The 22,075-nt window shown below is 38.8% G+C and overlaps 1 protein-coding gene across 6 annotated transcripts in view; it reads right to left on the reverse strand.

The window, feature by feature from the left end:
- Window positions 1-2,973: 2,973 nt before the first annotated feature.
- CNOT6 (CCR4-NOT transcription complex subunit 6) overlaps window positions 2,974-22,075 on the reverse strand; it is a 44,665-nt gene continuing 25,563 nt past the window's right edge. For 4 of the 6 annotated variants that reach the window (XM_083592359.1, XM_083592357.1, XM_083592358.1 and 1 more), the window contains 10 exons: window positions 18,976-19,162; window positions 16,348-16,433; window positions 15,745-15,849; window positions 15,588-15,656; window positions 14,227-14,384; window positions 11,777-11,931; window positions 11,089-11,243; window positions 9,768-9,998; window positions 8,953-9,155; window positions 2,974-7,004 (listed from right to left, as the gene is read on the reverse strand). In XM_083592359.1, coding sequence (XP_083448485.1) covers window positions 6,792-7,004; window positions 8,953-9,155; window positions 9,768-9,998; window positions 11,089-11,243; window positions 11,777-11,931; window positions 14,227-14,384; window positions 15,588-15,656; window positions 15,745-15,849; window positions 16,348-16,433; window positions 18,976-19,162 — 1,562 coding nt within the window. In that variant the 3' untranslated portion in view covers window positions 2,974-6,791. The remainder of the gene's footprint in view (window positions 7,005-8,952; window positions 9,156-9,767; window positions 9,999-11,088; window positions 11,244-11,776; window positions 11,932-14,226; window positions 14,385-15,587; window positions 15,657-15,744; window positions 15,850-16,347; window positions 16,434-18,975; window positions 19,163-22,075) is intronic. The other 2 variants (XM_083592360.1, XM_083592356.1) reach the window with 1 other exon arrangement.

The following is a 22,075-nucleotide window of genomic DNA, read 5'->3' on the forward strand; positions in this document are numbered from 1 at the left end:
GGGACTCCAGCTCCAATCAGCTCCAGTAAGCAGAAAAATATGCAAGATATTTCATATAAACCTGAACCCTTCTGAGGGCTAGGCACTAAAGGCAGGATAAAGAACCTGTGGCTTTCCAGATGTTTCTGGACCACAACTCCCACCATCTCTAACCACTGGTGATGCTGGTGGGAGCTGATGGGTGTTAGTGCCTATTAACATTTGGAGGTCCACAGATTCCCCACTCTTGGGACAAAAGACATGAAAACACCATTTGCTACCACTGGACTATTTTCACTTCTTCATTCTTATGTCCTAAAGCTTAGCTACTATGAACTATTTCAGGTATTGTGGCTGACCTGCAGCAGCTGTTTGTATTCATCTCTTGCAGAAGCTGGTTTGTCAACTAGCCAGGGTTTCCAGTCTAAGGAACCCTCTTTCACCAATGCCAAAGCTGGTAACTGAGGTTGTAATTAAACTGTGGTTCTCTTGCACCCAAAAGTGCCCATATTTTTGGGATGGCTCATGATACAGGAGTCCTGAGAGTGCTTCACTGCACAGCTAACACACCACAACGTACTTAGTGTGCTGTTGCCAGACCATTTTCAGAAGGTTCATATTGGCACAGAGATGTTTTTTTAAAATAACTTCTGTTGGGCGTTTTTTTCTGTTAAACATCTAAAGCAAGTATAATTATTTTTTTTGAAAAATTCATGTCACTTATACACTCAAGTAGCGATAAAAAAAAGAACCACCATTTTCATAGATTTAGAAATAACCCTAGTCCTTTTAAGAAAGTTCTGCAAAAGAAAAGACTCAGCTACTAAAGCAACAGGGATCTCAAGCCACTGAGAGATGGATGTGGGCAGGAAAAGTCTAAGTAAAATATGAAGTTACTGCTCCATTTGAAACTGAAGAACCTGTCTGCAGGAAACACAAACACCACACTGGAGCAGCTGAATAAATATATAGGTTCTCTGCAAATATGTAAGTTTCAACATTGATGGAACATTTCTTTGCTGCTTGTATGTTCTTAAAGGGGCTTCACCTATGTAGAAATCACACCTACATTATGGATATTTGTGCTTTACAGTGGTGCCCCGCAAGACGAATGCCTCGCAAGACGGAAAACTCGCTAGACGAAAGAGTTTTCTGTTTTGGAGGTGCTTCGCAAAACGAATTTCCTATGGGCTTGCTTCGCAAGACGAAAATGTCTTACGAGTTCCTGTGGTTTTTTCCCCCTCCCCCCCTTTTTCTAAGCCGCTAAGCCGCTTATCCGCTAAGCCCATAAGCCGCTAAAAGCCGCTAATAGCGCTAATCCGTCAATGGGCTTGCTTCGCAAGACGAAAAAACCGCTAGACGAAGAGACTCGCAGAACGGATTCTTTTCGTCTTGCGAGGCACCACTGTAATGCACACTATAGGCCCCTGGATAAATTTGAATGATAGCCCTCCAACAGAGGAAGAAAATACAGTGGTACCTCGGGTTACATACGCTTCAGGTTACAGACTCCGCTAACCCAGAAATATTACCTCGGGTTAAGAACTTTGCTTCAGGATGAGAACAGAAATCATGCTCCGGCGGCGCAGCAGCAGGAGTCCCCATTAGCTAAAGTGGTGCTTCAGATTAAGAACAGTTTCGGGTTAAGAACAGACCTCCAGAACGAATTAAGTTCTTAACACGAGGTACCACTGTATTCAGTTCCTAAACATATTTGGTACTTGCTTTGCCTTATTTGGTACTGAAAAAACGTCAGTCTTCCTCCCAAATGTTTCAACACTTGCCCTTCCCTTTCACTACAGGTACTCTTTCACCCATAAAAAACTGGGGGGGTCCTTTTCTACACACTAGTTTCTGGAAATGCATGCATGCACTTGTTGCTCCACCCACTTTTGCTTCTGGCCCCGCCACCCCAATGGTGCAGCCCCTGGAAGGTTGCTTATGAGGGAATGTGGCCTTAAGGTTGAAAAAAGGTTCCCCACCTCTGCATTAGATCATGTCGGCAGCGCTGGTCTTTGGTTCTGGATAGTGAAACCTAGTTTTGTAAAAGGATAAAGTAGTCCAGACTGCATTCTGACAATTACTGAAACGCTAGAATAGGTTTTACCGAGGTATGCATGATAGTTACTTTCCAGTAGCTGCCTTCCCTTATTGTAACACGTTCATTAAATAGCACACCTGACTGTTAGTGGCATACCTGCAGGTCCTGCTATCAGAACGAGTGCTATCCAAAATGTCAATTTTATACCCAAACCTCACTACAATGGTACCTTGGGTTAAGTACTTAATTCATTCCGGAGGTCTGTACTTAACCTGAAACTGTTCTTAACCTGAAGCACCACTTTAGCTAATGGGGCCTCCTGCTGCCGCTGCACCACCACCGCGAGACTTCTGTTCTCATCCTGAAGCAAAGTTCTTAACCTGAGGTAATATTTCTGGGTTAGCGGAGTCTGTAACCTGAAATGTATGTAACCTGAGGTACCACTATACACGAATGGCTGACTCAGATATCTGAACAGATGGAGTTTGCCCGCTTCCTTACTTGTGTTTTGTTGGCCAGTGGCAGCCATTTTGTGTGGAAACCATGAAGAGAAGGAACAAGATCAGACAAATCACAGATTAGAAATGTTCTCATGGGAAATTATGGAAAACCATCAGCTTGTTATGTGAAAGCTCGCCTAATGAACAATTCCCTGGGAACACATTGTGTTCTGATAGTGGAACCTGCATGTCCTGCCCATCAGCTTTACCCGGGATCCTGAGAAAGTTTTTAATTCTCTTTGAGACAGAAAAGGAAAGCCTAGAGGCCAAGAAACTGGACAGGCCTGCACAAAGATCTCTGCTTCAGGACTGGACATGTGCTGCTTTCCATCTGCAGCCTTATTCTTTTTGTAGTCAGGACCGGGAATTAAACACTTAATGTAACAGCAAACCCAGCGGCCCTGTCTGTTTTACAGGCGGAGGTGAAAAAGGTAAATTAGACTTCAAAAGAAATTTGAAACAGATATTGAATTTATTGGTCAGCTATGAGTAGGAAAATACATTGGTAAAGAAAAAAAAGACAACCCTGTATATAAATATAATACTAGCTAGTTAAAATTTGACCAAGAAGAAAGTTCCACTGAAGAGAACAGTAAAAGCCCTTGTTTACCATCAGACCATTTTCAATTTCCCATTTATCTTATTGAAGAGCTGCCTATAGACAAATGCAACATTCTTTGAGCTTAGTGCAGATGATGTGCTGGTTTTTGTTTTTGTTTTTTTGTTACACATATGGTAAACAAGAGTTAGTCCAGTGCATTACACGTTATACAGAAGTACTGTGAATAAAGACTAGGTATTCTAATTTTTAGATACTACTTAAGCATACCAAGATACCTACATTTTAAAAAAGCTTAGACAACCAAAAAGTATAGCAGGAGTTAACATATACTAAAACACTGAGTCAGGCTGGATGGGAAAAAACAGAGTCACTACATAAGCAGTAGTAAATTTGACTTGAAAAATTTGCAGTGCGATTAATTCTGCTGAAAATGTTAGTGCAATTATTTTGGCTTTGAGTTCTTTGCCCCATAGATAAAAGTGGGAACTTGACATCTGAAGCTACTTTTAGACATTTAAGCCACAGCAGAATTCAAATAACTTTATCAGAGTTTTCAGATGCAAGTTTGCATCCTGAATGGTTAACTTTACAATTGAGGCTTGAGCCCACAAATAAAAAAGGGACAGAATAATTACACACATTTCCTAGAGCTTTTTCTGTCACTGTCTTTAAAATAGAGAATCCCATATATTTTATATTTCCTGCTTAAATTCCACCATAATTGATTTTATCGCTTTAAGATCATTTTTATCCAGAAATGGGCAGGCTGTAGGTATTAGGTTTTTCAATATGTGACCATCCCTAGTTAGACATCTAGTTTGATTAAACTGGGGAATGGGGAACGGGATCCTCATGCCCACCAATGCTCTACGTCCTTAAAAAATAATAATCATGTGATTACATTAAGAAACACTGAACATTTGTTATGGCAACATCCAAAGCCACCTTAAGTAAGATAAGTGTTAGGATTATTGGAAATTAGCATTTTGTGAACACATATAGTTTATTGCATTCATTTATGAAATGTATGAATTTGTTTGATGCAGAAAACTGTATTAAAAGTATGACTATTCTGATATTGACTGCCAGACACATTAGGTGCAACTTCTTATTCTGCAGACATGCAGAGTATTTCCTCAGCGTGTCACTTCAGTACTGTGGGATGTGACCAAAGGCTCACTGAAGTCAAGGGGGATCAGGTTTTTTTATTTTTCTGAGCTCTCATACTTCAATAATCTTTATTATGCCAAACATGGAAAAGGAATTTCAAGGGCCCATAGATTGCAACATGTCCAGGCAAGAACAGAGTCCTTGAGTACATGAACGGGCTGTAACCTTTTAATGTGCTGCCATAAATTCATATAGATAGATAGATATTTAAGATTGAACAAAGAAAGGTGAAAATGCATGTGTAAAGCTTAAACCTTTAGGATTTACCAAGTGCACTCAAGCTCCAGCTTAAAAGGAAAAATTAATCCCTTCTAAGGAATATAAAATGAATAAGTGCTTCCCTTCCATAAAGCTTTCTGGACATACAATTAAATAATCCAGATAATCAGGAAACAAAATAGGTTGCTGAGTATGACAAGCTAAATTGGCTCCATTGCCACTGAAAATTGTCATGATGCACATTACCAACACATTGTTAAGGAAACATGAGTAAAACACCTTTTATTCACACTTGTACAAAATAACCCCCAAACCCAAAAAACAAGAACAGAAAAAGCAACATTACTAATTGAATCTACTACATCAATTATTACCAGCATTCCGATGTACTGATTATAAACTGGACATGTTTGGTGGTTGCACAACTAAAAAAACATGTAACAAAAGAAAAATCAGGTCCTAGACAAGGATTCAAGATCTGGACTTTTCCTACTAAAAATTTTTAAACGCTTGTTTGCTAAACATGAACTTGTTGCAATTTTATTGTATTCTTTAAAACAAAATGGTCGCGCACTTCTAAGTGCCTATAGTTTCTTTATAAAATTTTCAATCATTATTACCCATTTTTTAATTCATTATATTCAGAATTTCTCAATTCAAGAAAGAGCTTTTGTTTCTCTGCCTGCAGTTGAAACAAAAGCAGTTTGACCAAGTTCTCTCTCTAAATAAGAAACAGACTTATTAATGAAGGTATGTTTGCTAAGGATTAGATAGAATTTCCCTTTTATGGACAGATTTTATATATATATATATATTTATATATACCGTATATATACTTGGCTTTCAAACACTAATGGCACTATGAGGGCATACTACAACCTTGGTTCTGTTGACACTTTGTAGAATAGGACTTGGTCACTTTAATGCTCGATCTGAAATGTTGTCTAGGGAACCTGTACTGAAAATGCATCTCTAGTTACACTGCTTCATAGAACAGAAGACGGTATACTTTTAGCTTCAAGGAATGACGACCGAGGAATGACTGAGGAAGATGCTTCAACTGAAAGGGGACTTCACATGATAGTATTAAGTGGAGAGGGGAGAACAAACCAAACAAACAGCATTGTGCAATGACACTGAAAGAAGCAGTGCATGGGTATCAGAAGCTTAGAATTTGTGTACCCACCATCTGAACGTGTTCAAAAAGTGATATTCAACGCTTCGCAAAGGAAAAAAAAAAATAGATGCCACAGCTTATACAAAAGTATCTTCATAAAATTTTCACAAAATGTTAACATTATTTTAAAAAAATAAAAGAGGATGCACAGGTTCTCTCTGCATGCACAGGCAGTGCTAATTGAGAACAAAATGAAGCAGGCACAGTGGAGATAGGAAACGAGTGAGTTAACACAGAAACTAAAAAGCTTTCACACAATATTCTGCCCTTCCACTTCTGGCAGAAAAAGGTTAGAATGTAGATATCGATAAGGGCTATCAATCCACAAAGCCTAATCAGTCACTGCTTAGCTTATCTGTTCCGAGAACAAGTTTGCGCTGTTGCTTTAAGTTAAAAGAAAGAAAGAAATGAATGTATGTTAACTGGCTTGAAGAAATTTGTTATCATTTAACCAAATTTAGATTTAAAAGCAGTGTTCTCAATTTTAAAAAATGAAGTAGTACATAAGGGCTAAAAACCCTAACAGTGCAAATCATTAGCAGAGAAAGCCTGCTGCAACTTCTTTTACAAGCTGGCCTTTATAACACATGAAACAGATAAAAATTTAGCCTTAGTTTACAATACAATCATTTTCCAAATCTGGTTGTTTTTTTTTTAAAGTACAAAATCTCATAAATCAGGTTTTCTGTTGTTCATATACAATCAATAAAGGCTAAATTCAAATTCTATATTTTACAAACAAACAAGTCTGAAAAAGAAGGGAGTGAAGTATGGAAGAATGGTCTTTTGATGTTTTACTACTGGCCTCAAAAAAGTAGTGCTACAGATATCTGTGCGAAGAGAATTTATTATAGTAATTCCCTATTTTCAAGGCATGAAATATTACATTGGATAGAACAGGTTACTTGTAACAAATCTAAGAGAGGTGCCAACGCACCAGTCCCTGTCTAACAGTAAATAAAGCATGTTGGGCTCAGAATTGTGTGTCTGATAGCACCTGGCTTTTACTATTTCTTTATGAAATAATTAGATTTAAAATTAAGATCATTAAGAAAGATCCCTGTTGGCCATACCTCACTCCTCTATATTCAGATTTTACAATTTTACAAATCAGACTGAGGTTGCCCTCTAAAATGTACTTGACTACCTCCTGCTAGGCAGATGGATTCCATTTACCGGGGGCAGGAAAGGCAGCACCAGCTCCAGTTGTGCAAAAAGTGAGAAGTGGTCAGAAGGAATGAGCGGGTGTGGACAGCCACTTATATTGTTCTCTATTAGCCAATGGTGATCCAAAGGTCCCAGGATGCCAAGAATATTCAGCTGAGGTTTAGAGTAGAAGATGTAGTCAATAATACCCTTTTGAAAAGAGAGAAAATGGAGTCAATATTTTCAGAAAGGGAAGACACACAACTGGAAGCAATTTCAACTGATATCAGGTATGGACTTCAGTAACCACATAACTCTAGTGCTGAAGCACCTACCCTGACTACGGTCATGGTCCCAAGACAAATTCAGGTGCCTAAATGGTATGGATCCCAGACACACTGAGGACTACTTGTTCTCATATGATTCTATCCTACTTTTAAAAGACATCTGAAGGCAGCCCTGTTTAGGGAAGTTTTTAAATGTTTAATGCTGTATTGTGTTTTTAATATTCAACTGGGAGCCGCCCAGAGTGGCTGGGGAAACCCAGCCAGATGGGTGGGGTATAAATAATAACTAACAGCCCAAACGAAAGATCCAGAAAGAATGGGGAAAATGTAGAGAATATTTTAAAAAGCAGTGCCCCCAAATAAATATCTGGTCTTGTTCTGATTAACTTGGAAAAATCATAAAAATAATTCAAAAAAGAGACAGTTTAGGAGAGGAAAATAGAAAACCTGGTACAGGATGAAGGAAATCAAGAAAGAAGAATTTGGAATGAAAATATGGTATATACAGGTGACAAATTTTTCTTTTCTTTTTTGTTTTACTGTTTGGTTCTGTTTTACTGTCTTGTTTATTTTGCTTTGGGGGTCAAGGGTCGTGGTTTGTTCTGTTTTTATAATCTGTGTAATTAATTGATTTCAATAAAATTAATAATAATATTAATTATTATTTGCAGAGTTTGAAAAGAGATGCAATGTCCTGCTTCAGATTCCATCATGCTCAAAGCAAGTCCATCTCTACTGCTACCCCAGAATTGTAAAATGCCTCTTTTCAGGCTGTAGGTTTAGTATTACCCCTTCTAGTGTTCTGGGGGCAGCTTAAGATAGTCTTGTTGCAACATGAGCTCCTTTCGTGGTCATTTATGTTTTGCCTTGCCCTTGATTTCACTGCAGATTTCATGTTCTTGTTTATTTAGATGCTAACACACTTATTGTAACATACTTTATGACAACTTGCCTTAGAAAGCGGGATATAAATATGTAAATAAATGATTTTTTAAAAATGTGCTATTTGTTTTACTGTCAACTGCTATAAAATCATTGAATGAAAGGAGAGAAACTTTGAGATAATTCTTAAAGTGTTAGTCATCATAAGGTGTTCATAAGGTGTTAGTTCATCATAAGCTGTGCTACTGAGATTCACATATATTTTATGTTAATACCTCTGAAGAGGCAATATTGCCGCTAAGAATTATTGTGTAAAGTTAGGCAACTTTTTGGTCACCACCTTCCCATGGCCATGGGCCTCTTAAGCACAAGCAATGGCTACTGCTGTTGAGCTGTTTCCTGTGATTGGGAGACCACCCTTTTCAATTTTCAGCCTGCTTTCTTCTCTTCAAATGTGCTTCCAAAATTTAGTACTACCCCAACCTGACATTTAATTTGTTACTAACCCTTCCATTTTTGTTTTAATAGTTCATCAAACTGGGACGCGGGTAGCGCTGTGGTCTAAACCACAGAGCCTAGGGCTTGCCGATCAGAAGGTCGGCGGTTCGAATCCCCACGACCGGCTGAGTTCCCGTTGCTCGGTCCCTGCTCCTGCCAACCTAGCAGTTCGAAAGCACATCAGTGCAAGTAGATAAATAGGTACCGCTCTGGCGGGAAGGTAAACAGCGTTTCCGTGTGCTGCTGTGTTTCACCAGAAGCGGCTTAGTCATGCTGGCCACATGACCCGGAAGCTGTACGCCGGCTCCCTCGGCCAATAAAGTGAGATGAGCGCAACCCCAGAGTCGGTCACGACTGGACCTAATGGTCAGGGGTCCCTTTACCTTTACCCTTTCATTTTTGTTTTAATAGTTCATCAAACTTCTTGCACACCTATGCTGAATAAGCAATAAAACAGTAATAGTGCAATGGGAATTTATTTCAACTCTCACCTTGAAATCAAATGTGTAATTCGTATAAGGCATTAGGCCATTCTCATAGGCACTCTTCAACTTGAAACCATGAGTAATCCTTCCATTGGTGGTTCCATTTTTCCCATTACAACTGAAGTTAGTGAGACTTTCATTGTATCTCAGTTCCTTAAAATCTTTATGGTTTGTCTCCACTCCACCGGTACTCAAATATTCAACCACACCTAGGGCGAAGGAAATATTTTTTAAAAAAACAACAAGCAACCTATCCCTCTTAAATAGTATTACATTCATGATGGATGATCCATCTCAATAGTACAATCCACCCCCCATACACTCACTCTCTTGGCTGGAATTTAGGGATCATAAGATTTGATTAAGGGTGAAGTGTTAGACTAGATTTCTCTGATTTAGTGGTGGTAAACTTCCAGTTCACAGGGGTCCTAATTTGTCCTGTGAGGCTGTTTCCCCAAAATCATGCTCACCTGCCATTATATGTCGACAAATAAAGACATGGTTGCAATGGAACAATTGAGAGCTTGAAGCGGGCATGCAACTGTTTCTTGGCAAGCAGACTCTCTCTTGGCACACACAGGGAACTTTACCAGGGAGTCTGAGCCGGGGAGCCCTTCATGAGGAACTCACTAGTGCAGCCAAGAGGGCTTTCAGTGTCTATCAGCTGGTGAGCTCTGAGAGCCATCCTTCAAGTTCATTTCTGCACAGCCTTCAAAATGGCTCTGTGAGCCCCTTTCACTATCAAGTTTTATTCAACTTCCAGCAGTTTCAGCAAATGCGGTGTTACAACACTTCAGCAAGTGGAATATGGCTGCACTTACCTGAATCTGGCAGAGAATTCAGATCTGCACACAATACAAGCGGAATTGTTGCATGTTCTCCCGAAATACCAGGCTTGAGACTCCGAGAGGCTTTGTCTATTATGTTCTTTACCTCAGAAAGGAACATCATGGTCTGAACCAGCTTCACATCAGAATACTCCGGGTCCCAGTGCATGTGTGCATTTGCTACAAGGACCAGCTGTTTATCCATTCCTGGGTGTGGCTTGCCTGCTAAAATGGAAAATAAAAAACCCTTCAGAAAACAGCAGTGATAGGTTGCATTGGTGAAATAGGTTGCATTGGTGAAAAGGGCTTTAAAAATACTGCTAAAGAGATATATCAAACTAATCAGCAGTAATTAACTGGGACTTTACAAATATAGGATTCCTTATCTCAACCAGCCATTTTATGAGTTTAAAACAAAAAAGGGCTCTGTGCTCCCTCTGCTGGCTTTATTGCATTATCGACATGATAACAAACAGCTACTGTGATGGACTGCAAATAAGCTCTAAGCTACTATATATACAATTTTCTAGCAAACATAATATGCATTTTAACTGCAGTATTTGTCAGTCATTCCCCTTTCCCCATACAGCAATAAAGACAAGTACCACACAAAAGAATTCTGCAATCTAGACAGATACTGTTTGCAGTGACAACGTGTATTAGTATTTACTTAACTGAAAATACAGGCTACATTCATCACCTGCAAATACAGTTTGTCATCCATACTAAGCTAAGCAGCATCTTTACCGCAGATGTACGCAAATACTAGGGCAGTCAAAGGAACAAATCATGGCCAGTAGGAAAGCACAGACACAGAGATGAGAAAATAGTGATGACTTAGAAATCTTTTTCTAGCCTCAAGAATCTTCACATCTCCTCATTCCACTTTGATCCCATTTCGCTTCCCTTTTAAACTAAAACCAATTGGGAAAAAAATAGGGGGAGGGGGTTTACAGTACATTTTAAAAGTTGTATTGACAGGTACATGCATGAAAAACCATTCTCCAGTTTGGGGCAGCATGACTACTCCACATACACCTTAAACAGTATGCAAAAAATTTAGTTGGTGGTGGTGGGCAAAAACAAATTTTGTGGTTAAGCAACTGTCTGCATCTCCTTGGAAGGTTTTTCATTTCACACTAAGTTCTCAAAGTTAGAAGTAGAGACTTCTCCTATCCATTGGGTATGAGTTTCAGTCACCAGAACTGGTAGATAAACCAGTTCTCAACTCTTTTCCAAAGCAGCAAAGGGTATGTGTGTACATGTGGAAGATGGCTGCAGAGTCCAGTCGAAAACTGGATTTGCATTTACTTACATGACATTTCTATTAACTCCTTTCGTAGCTCTAGCAACACAGCAACTCCAATGTTGTCTTTTGTCATTACTCTGTTCAGCATTGCTTCTGATCCTTCTGAGTTTGCCATAGCCAGCTGATTAAATTCAACAGTATGCTTTTGAACCAAGGTGAACCTGAAAGCAATAAAATCAATTTAAAGCAAGATCTGCACATAACACCGTATTTTTCATTTTATCACAATATGATTCACATATTCTATCTGCACAGCTGACAGAAATTAGGTAACTAGACTTCTCAATGTGAACATAATGGCTGTGACAGCTTACCACAACTGTGGCAGTCATAAATGCTTCAACACATACAAGCCAACCTGCAGACATTTTCTTAAATAAATATAACCATTACTATTCACCATTCCACCAAAAGCTGTGGACGAGAATTCATAGGAGGCCACTACTTTATTCATATTTCATGAGTGAACAATTTTAGTACTCAAGTTACCTAGTCCTAAACAGCCAAAGTATTGATAGGCTCCCCAAATTACTGAAATAATCCTTTTGCAACAAGAATTTATAGTATAATGACACGAAATACATTGAAAACAAAGCTATAGGACTGCCTCTGGTTTCATAGAGGATTAAAAACTGATGTTGCTGTGCAACCTCATTCACTGTAGCCAGAGAACAAGATACAAGTTTTATCTTACTTTTCTGTCTTGAAAAATATTGCACAACCATCAACATGTTTTCTCTCTTGTTCTGACATTGTCCTAGCTCTGGATTTCGGACTGAAGAATCCGTTGTATCCACGCTCTTTCAATTCTGCTAGGAAAAAACTGTAGTACTGCTCAGTTTCAACCTCCTAAAATGTAAGACAGTGCAAGAATTAAGTTAATTTAAAATTAACTTTTAAAAAGAAAATGAATTCAAGTCTCTAACGAAGATCAAGTCTCTTCTGGATACCCCTTTAAAGCAGGACTCTGAAGTTATGTCCATTGAGAAAGTATAATGTGAAAAGACAGCAACTGAAATAATGGGGGAGAAGAACTAGTGTTACATTTTATTTTACTGTTATGCATGTATACATATGCCTTTCTGTAGAACAGCTTATGTTGGACTCTGACTTGTCTGCCAACCATATACAATACAGTAGGAACAAAGCAGCAACAGGAATCCATCATCAGCGTACCTCCCTTCAGGATAGAGAGCCTAACACAGGAATAGCTAACATTTTTGACCAGAGGGCTTTGAGGCTCACATGCCATCAATGGGTGTGCCCAGTGCTACACATGCACCATAAATACACCACAAGTACACACACCTTCCTGTTTCCTGAGCCTCTAAGAGCTTCTAACAATACTGTTGCACCCAAGGGAGAAGCGGCGCTTTTCAAAGATAAAAATATGCACCTGATTTCAAAAGACAGTTGCAGATTACTAAAAACAGCATTGTGAGCCAGGTTCAACCCATAGCATAGATAACAGTCTGGGATGACCTGATGCTAGAAGACTGTTCAAGCTAGTTGACGTACTATCAAAACACCTAGGAAACAGATCACTGGTGGGTCATGTAATCTGCTCTGAGCTTTCTAAGGAAGAGTGGGATACCTCATCTGGAGATGGGGGACACAAGGAGCTGCAATCGGAAGGAGGAGTCTGTGAAAGTCAACTACCCCCTTCTGCCAGCAGAAGTGTCACATGATTCAAACTCCACTCAGTGGATGCTCCAAGTCAATATAACAAGTAGTCATCAGATTACATTACTGTGAAATGGATTAAGCCACAACGCCAGTCCAGAATAAAATGTGCCATTTTAGCATGCCTGCAAAGCATGTAGCTCAGGGTGAGTGAAATAGTAAGAATAGTCATAGAGACACTGTCAGCTGATCTGGCAGCTTCCCCTCCCCTCCATCTAAATAGTGACTGATGGAAACAGTCTAAAATTCAAAAGGCACCACATATCCGAGGACACAATGGAGTAAGCAATTAAATTAAATATAAAAGTAGAACAGCTGGAAGTTTATAGGGTATATAAAGGACCAATGCAGAAGACTGTTGAGAACAGTAATAGTACAAAGCCACAAAAATATTTGTTTGAAAAATGCCAATTAAACTTTATCCCTGCCAAGCTATTAAATCTGGAGCCCACAGAAAATCAGATGCCATGGTCACTGAACTCATTTCCACAAAATCATCATCTTGAGTCAAACATTAAGTGAACCCCACCCATTGCATTAAAGAATTCAGAGTACATTAACAACTGCAAAAACAATCTTGCAGATACTTAATACTAGTAGCAATACTGAGTTTTTCTGTGACCAAAATGGGCAGCTTTAAGAACTCAAGGAGCAAAAATATAAGGCTTCCACATGCAACTATCTTCAACAGCTGGAGAACCTGCAATTAGTAGAAACCCCTCCACAAACTTGGATGCAGCAACCAGCAGCTTCCAGAGAACACTACAGTACAAATATATTAAACACTCTGCTATGCACAAGCAACAATGGAAGGGAGGAAAAGACAATGGAAGGAGGGGAACATACAGAAGGGAGGAAAGGGGAAAATACCTGGACAGAGTTGTGACCCATTTCAACAGCAATTTACATATTTTATATACATTTTTGATCGACTGTTGCCCACCTCAAGCTTTTAAAGACAGGACAAGCTATGATCTTTAATAAACAGAACAGAATTTCCCTGGCTTGGTGAAATGTCTATTGGCCAGCAGGGTTGACCCTAATTCCTGTTTTCTGCTTCAAGGCCCGTGTAATCCCTGGCAGAAAAGCTCTGCAACTCTTTTCACTGCATCTGCTGGTTTGGCACATCATCTGCAGCCACGTAACCCAGCCTTCTAACAGATGGGAGAGCAAATGAATCTCGACACAGGGATGATAAATCAGGAAGCGACTCTCACTGGGTGGGTGGGGAGTAAAGACAACAACAAATATTTAAGCTTCATAGGCATCCTTTACTAGTCCCCTATTCATTTTACTGTATTATTGGAATTTCATCCAAATAGTTCTCAGAGCAGGCTTAAGAGGATATTATAGGGGTCTTGTAATGATTCACATCTTATATGTAGGAAGAAAATTGCTTAAGTTAAAAACGTTTAAAAATGGATGCATACATAAACAAAAAAGAACAAAGTCATTTCTTACCTGAAGACTTATGATGTCTGCATTACAGCTTAAGATTTCCTGCATAATAGCCTTTTTTCTGTATTCCCAGTTCAATGCCCATGATGGGCAGTAGCCATATAGCTGCCGAGTAGCATATTTATCACAGAGGACATTGTAACACATGACAGAAAACAGGGCTGCAGTATAAGAGAGTTTTACTTAGACAGAGAAATTGTCTGTTTGAAACATACATTTTTCACTTTCCCTTTAAATAAGTTGATCAGCTTTAGGCTTTGCTTACTTTAGCTCCAAGATATATTTGAGCAGCTGACCTTTAATAATGCAACATTATTTAGAGTTTCTCTCTCTAGAAACTAGGTTGGTAGTTCCACCATTCACCAAATAGGCAGACAATGCAATATAATGGACTGGTTCAATCTGTGTTGGAATGAAGCACAAAACTTCCCCTACAAGGTCAATAGCTGTTACTGTAGCCAGCATAAAGCCAGCTTATATAAAGAACTTTTTCCAAGATGAGGGTAACCCTTAAACTACTTAGGAGCTCTTATTGAATTTCAGGTCTAAATCAATTGAAGCTTTGTTTCGTAACTAAGCTACAATCCTATGCACATGTATCAGGACATAAGCCACACTAAACTCAGCACTTAACTGGTGAGCAAACATGATATATAGGATTGGGTTGCCATTATGACGAAATGGATCTATGTGGTTTGAGGCCACACTTAATTCTGATTTTAACATCCACTCATGTTCTTTAATAATTTGCTTCTAAAGATGCCGTGAATGGCTGTGCCATCGTTTGGACAGCATTCAGTTTTGGTGGTGGTGTTTTTATTCAGACAGCTTTACAGATTTCCAAACAGTACAATGGATATATATACATATGGGAAAATGCTTTTTTTTTAAAAAAAAAGTATATTTCTGCCATATTAATAATGTAGTATTTAGAATATTTTCAAAAGAATGAGAAACGCAAGATGTTTCAACTTCTAAACATATATGACTTCCCCCTTAAAATGTCTATACTACTTGCTATAAAAAATAAAGTGAAATGGAAAGAAGATGCACAGGCAAGGTGCAGTGGTACCTCGGGATGCGAATGGGATCCGTTCCGGAGCTCCGTTCGCATCCAGAAGCAAATGTAACTAGAGACGGCACGTCTGCGCATGCACACGTCGCTTTTCACCGCTTCTGCGCATGACGTCATTTTGAGCGTCTGCGCATGCGCGAGCGGCGAAACCCAGAAGTAATGTGTTACTTCCGGGTCGCCGCAGAGCGCAACTCGAACGCGCTCAACATTAAGCATATTCAACCCGAGGTATGACTGTAATACAAAATTTCACTGGCTGGAAAGAAAGCACAGATTTATTCAGTTCTACCTGTTGGTCTTGTTCGATCTGGTTCTTGCAACATAATCCAAGATCTGGGAGGTGGCTGTTCTGTTGAAACTATTTGCAGAAGACAAAATAATAATAATGAGATAATGATATTTATTCTACATGCCACAAAGAAGTGTTCTAGGAAGTCACTACTTACTTCTTTTTGCAGTACCTGCCAGGTTATCAAGCAAATAATTCAGTAGCCTTCTTGTTCCATCTGGTTCTTGATAGAGATTCAGTATATCCTGTGTAAGTGGGTTTCCTGTAGAAGTGTTTGGGGAAGAGGGTGAGAAAATGAGACCTCAAGAACATCATGAGGTTTTTATTTTTAAAGTGTCTAGTTCAGGAAACTGTTTTTTGCTGAAAATCTCAGACTCTCACTCTATAGAAATATCACCAAACTGGAGTGGTGGTGGGGATGGGGGGAGGAGAGAAGAGAGAAAGAACCAGACAGACACACACACACACACACACACACACTATATATATAATATGGACTCTAAGGTTGTACAGGCAAGAAGAAACAGTAAAATTAACACAACGTATTATAAAGGTGGAAAATGTTTTTCAAAACAATTGCAGATTAGAGAAATTTGTAAAAACCTTAAGTTCAAAGTGTCTGAATCGTAGTATGCCATTTCTAGTTTAGGTAGTAATTTTATTTCTTAAAATATCAGCTTGAAAGTGATGGCTGGCTGAGGAAGGAGATCAACTGAAAATTGCAAACAAAGGGCATGGGGGAAATAGTTAAAATTCATACCTTTCAAACCCAACGTCTGTAACTGAAAGAGTTTTCCCAGCTCAAATGGTAGGACTCGTAACAGGTTGTTATTTAAATGGAGTTCCCTATTAGCAAGTCACATGAAGACAAAAGTAGTAAGATATATACAGTTAATTGTTTTAAATGAAAATTGTTTCACTACAAAAGAGAAACTGTGCTAACATAGCACATTTCAAAAGCAATGGAAAACTGAACAGCAAAGATTATTGATTTTGCAGTAGTTAAAGACAAAGATAAATTAAAGCAAACTGACTAGCACATCTTCTAAACATAAACTTGTTAAACCATTAATGAAGTAAAACTATGGAGAAATTACTCCTACAGTCAAAATTACTAAGCAAAATAATGTAAAGTGGTTACTATAAGAAATATGCTAACTATAAGAAAGCTACTGGGACTCTTTACCACTCCCCCCCACCTTAATTCATTGCTCAATTCACTGAAATCACAATTTCCTGAGCTTCTTTTCATCACAAGCATCTAGAAAGTTGAGCTATTTTATAGTTTTAGCCTTCTGATATACTACTGAGTTTTTGTTTTTTTAAGAAAACCTGCTAGGTAAGAGAAGATAGTTTACCAGGCAGTCAGCAACCCAACTCTTGAAGAAGAGATAAAAGTGAAAGCGGGTAGCTTTGCTCATTAAGAACATCTATGAAAGGACTCCAACTCTCATTTTATTAGTCATAATCACCTCCTACGACCATTTGAAAACTGGGCTATTAGGTAGGATCAGAGGGTTCTGCCAACTGCAGAGCCTCTCTACCTTCTTTGAAAAATTGCTTAGCTAAGTAAGCACAAAAGGGAGAGTACTACAGATGAACAGTCCTTCATGCCCCCAAGAAATATATCCAGTCCTCAGCCTTTTGAAGCACACAGATGTCCTATTCCCTAGTGTGGTACCCTTCAGATGTTGTTGAGATCCTAGCAACAAGAATAATGACCAGGGCTGATGGAAGTTGGAGTCCAACAGCATCTAGAGGACACCTTTGCCCTTGTGCCATCCTCTCAGGGACTGGATTAGGAGCCTAGATCAGCTAGGCACTTTCAACTACCTTGGCCCCTGAACTAATAACTGAGGATCTGCTTGGTCCTCTGTAGAAACACACCCTGAAGTGCTCCTCCACTGAGCACAATCCCCCCACCCCCACAATAATTTTCTCTTTCCCCGCATTGTGAAGAAGGCATAGAAACAGGAGGTGAGAGACAAGGTGGGAGAGAGGAGGGTGAGGTGGAACAAGACTTTTCTTCCTTCTTTGATCCTCTCTTCTCCTCACCATTCATTCAGCATTTCATGAAGTGGAAACATTTAGTAGACTGCCAGACATCTCCTTGCAGCAAAATGAAGAATACACTGGCACAAGGCAATCCAACACACTCCCTGAGGCCTTTTTTGGTGGCCCTCAGCAACATTTTGATGCTCCCAGCTGCAGTCCTCTTGCACCTGCCTTCCCAAAACTGGGTAAACAAGATGCTGGGCTTTGGGAAGGAGGCATGAAGACTCTGACAGGGTCTTCCATCCTCCATCCTCCTTCTCAAAGCCTAATTAGTGCTTTCCCAGCTTTCGGAAGGCAGTGGGAGGGCTCTAGGACCCTTACACCTCCTTCCCAAAGCCCAGCACCTTTGTTAGCCAGTTTTGGAAAGGCAGTGCAAGGGCTGGGCTGGTGGTGGTCAAATTTTGGCCCCACTTCCCACCTTCCACATTACAAGGCAGTGTGTGGCCCATGGGTTCTGTGTCAAAGTACCCTTGCAGACCACTTAGTATGAAAAGCTGGACTGCCCAGCACTGGCACCTTCTTCCAATACCAGATGCATGCAAGAATGATATGGTAACACATAACGGAACAGTTTCAGAAAGCTGCTAGTAGCAACTTTGAGAACGCATCACAATAATGACACACAAATTAAAATAGTAGGCTTTATGAAATTTATGTGACTGTACTTATTATGACCAATAAGATACCACTCCTTTATGTATTGCATTGAATATCAAGGTGGATGCTGCTTTTATCCTTGTTTAGAAATGTTTTAACCTTGCCATGGGGATTACCAATAAGCCAGCAGGGAAAAGAACCATTAAAGTAAGTGGATTTATCATTTTTTTCAGGGGAACACAGGATTTCATGAAGAGACAACTCAGGATGGCAAATTTGGTATTTAGGAAATGTAACACTTCAAATAAGCAACAAAAATATGAACAGCTGTTTATTCCCATAAAGGACAAATACTTTTAGAAAAACTTTGGAGTTTGAAACCAGTCATCCAGGTTCAAATTGACTCCTTATCCAAGCAGCCATAAAGCAAGCCAAGAGCCTAAAATGGAACTTTAACCTCTTTCTGAATAGCTGGGCAATATACTCCTGAAATTTGGAGCAGGTTCAGAAGTGAACACCAATGTATTTCAGCCCTCCCCAAGCACCAGAAGGCAGAAAGATTGCAATACAAATTGGAAATAAATCAGCCAAGAAGAAGCTAACCTGGGATAGCTTTCTGCTTAATAATAATAAATACTACTACTACTACTACTAATAATAATAATAAACTGCAATACAAAACCATACAGAAACCTGAAGTAACATCATACTGGCCTCACAGATGCATTTTGTTTACCTGAGTGACACCATGTTTCCGAGCTCTGCTGGTAAACTGCGGATTTTATTAGATGACAGGTCCAAATATACCAGATTGTGAAGCTTGGCAATGTCTGAAGGAATACGGGATAAGGAGTTGTCACTGAGGTGCAAAGCTGTTAAGTGGGTCAGTGACCACAAGGATGAACTTAGGCTTCTTACTTTCCCTGAAAGACAAGAGGGAAACATTTTCTGTCTCGTCTTGCATTTGTGAAAGTACTTCTGCAAATGAATCAAAACAGCAAAACAGTTTCTGCAAATATCTCCTTCCCCTTTTTGTGTTAGGTACTTTTCAATTCAACCACCAAAACACCAACTCATTTGTCTTTTATTTTAAAATGTATTTCAACAGATACATTTGAAATATATGCCCAAAAATTTAACTCGCCACTGTTTTTGTTTAGTTTTGTGATGCACTATGGAAATGGGAATTCAAGGCTTTTGTGCTTCAAAAGTGATCAAATGCTTCTCCATAATAAAGCAGAAATCAGAGGTAAGGGAAGCAGGATCAACAGGTTCCCAAACTCGCCCCCCCCCCCCAAGATCACTTGAAAATCATTGAGGGTCTTGATGGACCACTTTATGATTTTTCTGCATGTTGTAGCAACTGTAATGTGTTATATTAGATACTCTATGATATTTAATTGTATTTATAGACTTGCTGCAGACCACTTGAGTAAAGTTTGTGCACCACCACCATTTGGGAACCCCTGATCTAGACAATAGCTACTAATTCACCCGCAAAGAGAAAGATACATATTTTGAAATGCTAAGAAATCTCCCAACAGAATCAGATTTTTTTAAAAAAATCCAAGGTTCCAGAATCTTTTTTTTTTTTTTAAAAGGATCTGACATTACATTTTGGTAGAACAACCTCTGTACTGAGTTGTTTTTTTAAAAATACTATTTATTGAAGTTTCAACAGAATTACAAATATGAAAAAAGACAGAAAAAAGAAAAAAAAAGAAAAAACACACAAAAGGGATAGGGAAAAAAAAACAGTTAAAAACATTTCAATCTTTCCATGTCCTGTCTTTCATTTACTTATTTCCGTGACCTCCTCACACCTCCCGTTTTTGTATTCTAATTCAATTAAATATTCCAGCAAATCCTTCCAACTTTGTTTTTATCCTAATAATTTATCTTAACATATTATAATTTTACCTTCTCTCTTTCACCAATTCATTTTTACTTAATCCTTTATATCCTTTCTGCTAAAACCACAAAATTTTTTCCCCCCAACATCTTTCTAACATTCCTCAATTTTGCAATATTTCTGAAGATAAACTTTAAATTTCTTCCACTCTTCTTCCACCAACTCTTCTCCTTGGTCTCGGATTCTGCCGGTCATCTCAGCCAGTTCCATATAGTCCATCAGCTTCATCAGCCATTCTTCCCGGGTGGGTAAATCTTGTGTTTTCCAATACTTTGCGATGAGTATTCTTGCTGCTGTTGTGGCGTACATAAAAAAAGTTCTATCCTCCTTTTGCACCAATTGGCCGACCATGCCCAAGAGAAAAGCCTCTGGTTTCTTCTGGAAGGTATATTTAAATACCTTTTTCATTTCATTATATATCATCTCCCAAAAGGTCTTAATCTTTGGGCATGTCCACCAAAGGTGAAAGAATGTACCTTCAACCTCTTTACATTTCCAACATTTATTGTCAGGCAAATGATAAATTTTCGCAAGCTTGACTGGTGTCAGGTACCACCTGTAAATCATTTTCATTATATTCTCTCTTAAGGCATTACATGCCGTAAACTTCATACCTGTGGTCCATAACTGTTCCCAGTCAGCCATCACGATGTTATGTCCAACATCTTGTGCCCATTTAATCATAACAGATTTAACCATTTCATCCTGTGTATTCCATTTCAACAGCAAGTTATACATTCTTGACAAATTCTTAGTTTTAGGATCTAACAATTCTGTTTCCAATTTTGATTTTTCCACCTGAAAACCAATTTTCTTATCCAAATTATAAGTCTCCCTAATTTGATAATAATGAAGCCAGTCTCGTACTTTGTTTTTTAATTTATCAAAACTCTGCAGTTTTAATCTATCTCCTTCTTGCTCCAAAATTTCCCAATATTTCGGCCAATTTGCCTCCATATTAAGCTTTTTCAGAGCCTTGGCTTCCATTGGTGACAGCCACCTTGGCGTTTTATTTTCAAGCAAGTCCTTATATCTTATCCAAACGTTAAACAGTGCTTTCCTGACAATATGGTTTTTAAACGCTTTGTGTGCTTTGACCTTGTCATACCACAGATATGCATGCCACCCAAATACATTATTGAAACCTTCTAAATCCAAAATGTCTGTGTTTTCAAGAAGCAGCCATTCTTTCAGCCAGCAAAATGCGGCTGATTCATAATAAAGTTTAAGGTCTGGCATGGCAAATCCCCCTCTTTCTTTAGCGTCAGTTAAAATCTTAAATTTAATTCGAGGCTTCTTGCCCTGCCAGACAAATCTAGAAATATCTCTCTGCCACTTCTTGAAACAGTCCACCTTGTCCAAAATTTGCAATGTTTGAGACAAATACAACATTCTTGGCAATACATTCATCTTTATGACAGCAATTCGGCCTAGCAATGATAACTTCAAATTTGACCATATTTCTAGATCCTTTTTCACTTCCATCCAACATTTTTCATAATTATCTTCACATTCTTAGCAGTCATATTAACCCCCAGGTATTTCACTTTCTTAACCAATGTTAATCCTGTCTCCTTCTGAAACCTCTCTTTCTCAATCACTGTTAAGTTCTTCTCTAACACCTTAGTTTTCAGCTTATTCAACTTAAATCCCGCAACCTGACCAAATTCTTGAATTAATTGCAATACTCTTTTACTACTGGATTCTGGCTCCTGCAATGTCAAGACTAAATCATCGGCAAAAGCTTTCAATTTATACTGTTTAGCTCCGACTTGTATACCTTTAACCAATTGGTCCTTTCTTATCATATTAAGCAAAACCTCCAGGACCGAAATAAAAAGCAATGGGGAAATTGGGCAGCCCTGTCGTGTTCCTTTCTCAATCCTAAATTCTTCTGTAATTACATTATTCACAATTAATTTAG

This window comes from Podarcis filfolensis (assembly GCF_964270895.1).
Source record: "Podarcis filfolensis genome assembly, chromosome: 2".
Classification (NCBI taxonomy): domain Eukaryota; kingdom Metazoa; phylum Chordata; class Lepidosauria; order Squamata; family Lacertidae; genus Podarcis; species Podarcis filfolensis.